At 61.5% G+C, this 4,970-nt stretch overlaps 2 protein-coding genes across 2 annotated transcripts; one reads left to right on the forward strand and one right to left on the reverse strand.

The window, feature by feature from the left end:
- Positions 1-570: 570 nt before the first annotated feature.
- On the forward strand, positions 571-1,466 carry CUNH6orf47 (chromosome unknown C6orf47 homolog; the record flags this gene model as incomplete). The annotated part of the gene is made up of 1 exon (XM_024223956.2): positions 571-1,466. A coding segment is annotated over one exon (525 nt), but the record flags the coding sequence as incomplete, so codon positions are not given.
- Positions 1,467-3,604: 2,138 nt separating this feature from the next.
- APOM (apolipoprotein M) lies at positions 3,605-4,910 on the reverse strand (the record flags this gene model as incomplete). The annotated part of the gene is made up of 4 exons (XM_026657724.2): positions 3,605-3,733; positions 4,067-4,107; positions 4,444-4,542; positions 4,748-4,910. Coding segments are annotated over 3 exons (288 nt in total), but the record flags the coding sequence as incomplete, so codon positions are not given.
- Positions 4,911-4,970: the final 60 nt, after the last annotated feature.

Here is a 4,970-nt window from a genome sequence, read left to right on the forward strand (position 1 = left end):
GTCTGTGTGGGTGGAAAGGACATTTTGGGGTTCTGTTAGCCCTGGCGCCGGTGGATAGAATTGGACCTCGACAACACACCTCCCGACTGGCTGAGGGACCACTGTTTAGGGGTGAAGGACCCCAGGCCCAGCAGAGACGGCTGAGGGAGATTCGGATCTTTGGGTGACAGTAGCTGCCAGCGGGACTGAAGTTAACCCGGACGCGAAGGAAATTTGTGGCTATTGTGTGGTGAAGGGTCCCCGATACTGCAAAATCGAGGCGCTGACGTCTGGTTCTGGGGAGCAGCACGGGACCCTGAACTAACCAGGTGTTTGTGGAAGGCGGCTTTAGAGGGGAAAACGCCCCAGAGAGAGTTTCGGGGAGGCCGGTGCGTTGGAGAGGGGAGCTGGCTAGTGCCCCAAGGTCTGGACCCCTCTCACTGCTCCCTCCGTCTCCCCACACCCCAGTGTTGATTTTATTTGGGGCGCTGGATTCTCGCCGGTTTCCCCCCATGTCCCTAAACAGAGCCAAGGCCTGGCTGACAAGACTCCGCTGGTGGGGGCGCGAGGCAGGAAAAGAGGGCGGGCTGACGGAGGCCCCCCCGGAAATCGCAGTGGTGGGGCGCCCGGCGCCTCCTGGCTCTGATCGGATGGGGCCGCGCCGGGGATCCGGGCCCTGCCCCGGGACAGGGCCTCTTCTCTAGGGTCTCCCAGGTCCCTCAGTATCTGTCCCCCCACCAGCCGCCGGCCGACATCCCGGAGCATTTCCAGATCTGTTTCAACTTCGCCCGGCACCTCTTCGACCTCTGCGTGGTGACTCTGCTCTGTGCCTGCTCCCCGGCTTTCCGGCTGCTCCTGGATATTTTGGGGTTCAGGGGGCCCCTGAAAGTCTGGCTCCACGGGCTGGCCACCTTCCTTGTCACCACCTACGGGATGTACCTGGTGCTGTGGCTGGTCCAGAAATACCTGCTGCAGTTCGCCTGCCTCTATGGCTTCCTGCAGACACTGGTGCTGTGCGTGAGCATCCGGGCCGCCGAGGAGGAGGAGGAGGAGAGCGGGGGCGGCCCGGGGGGACTGGACCCCGGCGGTGGGGCAGAGGCAGAGAGGATGGAGTGATAGCCCCACCTGTCCGCCTCGCACCTCAGCAATAAACCACAGAGTCACCAGCGTCTGGGTGTGCGTGCGAGGACCGAGCTCCGCCCACTTTCCACGTGGAGACACAAGACTTCGGCACTATGGGGGCGAGGGCACCAGGACTTAGCCCCGCCCCCCTTGGGTACAGAGACCTGAGACTCCGCCCCCAGGCACTTGTGAGAGGGGTCGGGGGACTGGCTGGCTCAGGAGTTTGGGGGATGTGTGTGTGTGGGGGGGTCAGAACCACTACAGGGAAGGAACCAATCAGAACCGCTGGGATCCAGCCAAGCTGCAAGTGGATCTGCGGGGGGAGGGGAAAGCGGATTGGAACCGCTTCGGGTCAGGGAGGGCAAAGGGATTTGGGACCACAGGGAAGGGAGAAATGGGGGGTGGGCGGGATCCGGGGGGTCAGAACCAAGGGAGTGGATCTAGCTGAGCCATGGGAGGAGGGATTCTGTGTTGGGGGGGAGTGGGAGGGATCTGGGCTTGGGGAGCAATGGGGGGGGGGGCTCTTCTTAGCAATAACACCCTTCCTTGGCGGCGGATACCAGGGGAGGGGACCCCCAGGGAGAGGTCTGACAATGGAGATGGGGGGTGAGAGGGAGAGAACATGACGGAGGGAGAGGGGAGGTCTAGACACCCCCCCCCCCGCATCCCGGGCTCCCAGCTGGGGTGATCCCATGTTCCCACTCTAGAACAATCTAGAACGTGGCTTGGGTCTCCCAGCTCAGGTGTGGTGGGGATGGACACTGTCACTCTCTTATAGACCAGCCTCCCCCCGGCCATCGCTTCCAATCTTGCCGCTGGTCTAGAGCGAACAATGTCACTGTGGTGACGTTATCTAGAACTGACCACCGCAGCCAGCCTTCAGGGTGTGAGCCGTGGTCTTTAAGGAACACTACATCCCCTCCCTACGCCAAAGTGATCTAGAACAACCCAGACGGGAAATACAAGGCATGATCCAAAACATTGGTGACCGATCTAGAAACAAGAGGTGCCGGTGATGGTCTAGAACATGCCGCCAACCCCACTGGCCCTATAATCTAGAACTCCTCCTGAGGGAGGCCTGCTGGTCTGCAGGCTAGAGCCAGTCCCTGTGGGAAGCCTCTGGCATCTGACCTAGAACAGACCTCTGGTCTCCACCTCTTTGCCATCAGCCATCCCACAAGCTCTAGAACAAAGCCCCTATTTAGACACAATCTAGAGCAACCCCAAGTGCCCGCTTTGCCACACAGTCCAGAGCGAGCCCGTTATCTCTGGGGGACACTCTGTCCCCTTATGACGATGATTCTCACCAGCACCCCCGTCACTCTGCAATCTAGAACGAACCCTCCGGCTCTTGGATGGGATCTAGAAGGTCCACTCCGCTTGCCTTGTGTTCTAGCCCATGCGCTCGCTGCTGAGATATCATCTATCGCAGCCCCCACTACCTCCCTCTCAATCTACACTGCTCCAGACACCCCGTGTGATCTAGAACATGCTCTGGGACACAGTCTAGAACCCCAACCCCCCTTTGTGCTAAAATCTAGAGCACACTCGGCCCTGCGCAGAAATGCCCTAGAATGAGCCTCAGGCTCTGGAGTCTACGGGAAACTCCCTTCTCCCATGTGTGATCTAGAACAACTTTCCCAGCATCCCTGACTGCTCCTACACCGGATTCTAGAAGAACCCCCCCCCCCTTAACCCACCCAGCACAGAGACAATCTAGCATGACCCACCCTGCACCCCACCCAGACCGGTTTCCTGCTGTCTTTTCTCAGCAGCGTGGTGCTAGACAATCATTCCTTGCACTCTCCAGATCACCCTGATCTAGAACGTGTCTGATCTAGAACACAGTTGAAAGGAGTTTTGAGTTGAGAAAAGTCTTTGTACTTGATCCTGCCCCGTTTGCCTACCCAGCCTCCTCCTCCAGCTCTGCTGGTGCCCCTCGATCCAGGCCTGCAACCCCCCAGCTCTGCCCCAAATCCAGTCTGGGGGGTCTAGATCAGCAGCTATGGTGTGGGGTGGGGGCGCTGGAGGCGGGGACCTGAATTTGCTCTGCTCTGGAGCAGCGTGGGGGCAGGGGCGGAAATCTGTGACCTTTATCTGTGGATTAATGCAGACCAGCGCTCGAGAGCCGATTCCAGAGCCCGGCTCCTGCGCTGGGTTTTAAACCTGTGTTTTATTTAAATAAAATGGAAAATTTGACAGTCAGCGAGCGGCCGGCCGGGAATGGTTTTCTTGTGCGTCCCAACAGAGACTGTCCCCCTCCCCCCCACCCAATCGCATCAGGCCCTGCCCACACCCTCCGACCTAGATGGGGGATCCCCTGACTGAGCCGAGAGCCCCGTCGCACCAGGTCCCTGCTAGCCCAGCCCTGACCCCCCCCGCCCCGCCGGTGCCCCTCACTCCCGACCCGCAGCCCCCTGCTAGCCCAGCCCTGCCCCCCCACCACTGGCCACGCCCCATGTGTCTGTGAGTCGAAACCAGCGCTTAGGGACACATTGTCACAGATGCGGCAGGATTGGGATTTATTTGACAGGCTCTGCAGAAATGGGGTTTCTTCCTCCAGGCGAACAAGGGGGTCAGTGTTCGGGGGGGCTGTTTCCTCGGGGCAGGCCAGTCGCAGCAGCTGGGGGGGCTGGCAGAGAGAAACGGAGAAAGGCCTGAGATGGAAAACCGGCTGCGCCTTTAATCGTCAATTTCAGCGTCCGATGGGAAACCCGGGCCCCGCAGAGTTGGCAGTGGGGGGGGGACCCCAGGAGATCTGCCCCCCCAAACCTCAATCCCAGCCACCCCCCGCTCCCCGGAATGGGGAGCTCGGTCTCTGGAGGCCGGGCCGGGGGAGGGGGACCGGGAAACCCGGCTGAGACTTGGCACACTCCAGCCAGGTCAGGGGGTGCGGGGCCCCTGGGATAGGCGGGGAATGGGGGGGGCCCCTGGGGAATGGGGGGGGCCCTGAGGCTCGGCTCACCTGGCAGTGGGTCAATCAGGAATCCTGAAGCTGGCAGGTGTCTGGGGGGCGGCAGAAGAGGGAGAGCGTTAGGGGGTGCGTGTGGGGGGGAGATTTACGGGTGGGGTTGTGCATCAGTGAGCATTTTGGTGACCCCAATAACCTACCCCCAATCCTCTTCCACCCCCCCCAAATCTACGCATCCCCCCAACACCTGCCCAACCCTCTCCTGACCCCCCAAAGCTCCCTCACCCCCACAACCTCCTTTCTTCCCAGCACCTCCCAACCCTCTCCCCCCATCTCCTCCCTCTCCCAACCCACCGCCTTCCCGCCAAGTTAATCCCACTGGCCAATGGGGTGGGGGGACCCCCCTAAAGGCCTCCTCATCCGGGTGGTACCTTGACTGCGGGGGATAAGCAGGAATTCTTCCATGTCCAGGCAGTAGGCTTGGCTCCGGAAATCCTCAATGCACTCGTCAGCCAGGTCGGGGGTGCGGGCTGGGGGGGAAGGAGGACAGGGAGAGACACTCAGAGAACCCACGAGTCCTGGCACCAAGCACCCCCCCCCCCAAGAACCCACTCCCCTCCCAGAACAACGATAGATCCCAGGCCTCCGGGCTCCCAGCCCCCCTGCTCTCACCACCAGCCCCCACTCCCCTCCTGGAGCCAGGGAGAGAACCCAGGCGTCCGGGCCCCCACTCACAGTACAGCAGAATCCTTTGATAGTCTCGGTCGGTTTCCTGGACAATGATGGTGTCTGGACACTTGCTGGAGAACAGCTCGGTCCTCATCCCCGGCCGCCCTGTGATGGGGGAGACAGAGGCAGGAGCTGGGGGCTGCGGGTCGGGAGTGAGGGGCACCGGCAGAGCTGGTGGGGGGCAGGGCAGGGCTGGCAGGGGCTGCGGGTCGGGAGTGAGGGGCACCGG

This window comes from Terrapene carolina, unplaced genomic scaffold, assembly GCF_002925995.2.
Source record: "Terrapene carolina triunguis isolate 2854851 unplaced genomic scaffold, T_m_triunguis-2.0 Scaffold277, whole genome shotgun sequence".
In the NCBI taxonomy this organism is placed as follows: domain Eukaryota; kingdom Metazoa; phylum Chordata; order Testudines; family Emydidae; genus Terrapene; species Terrapene triunguis.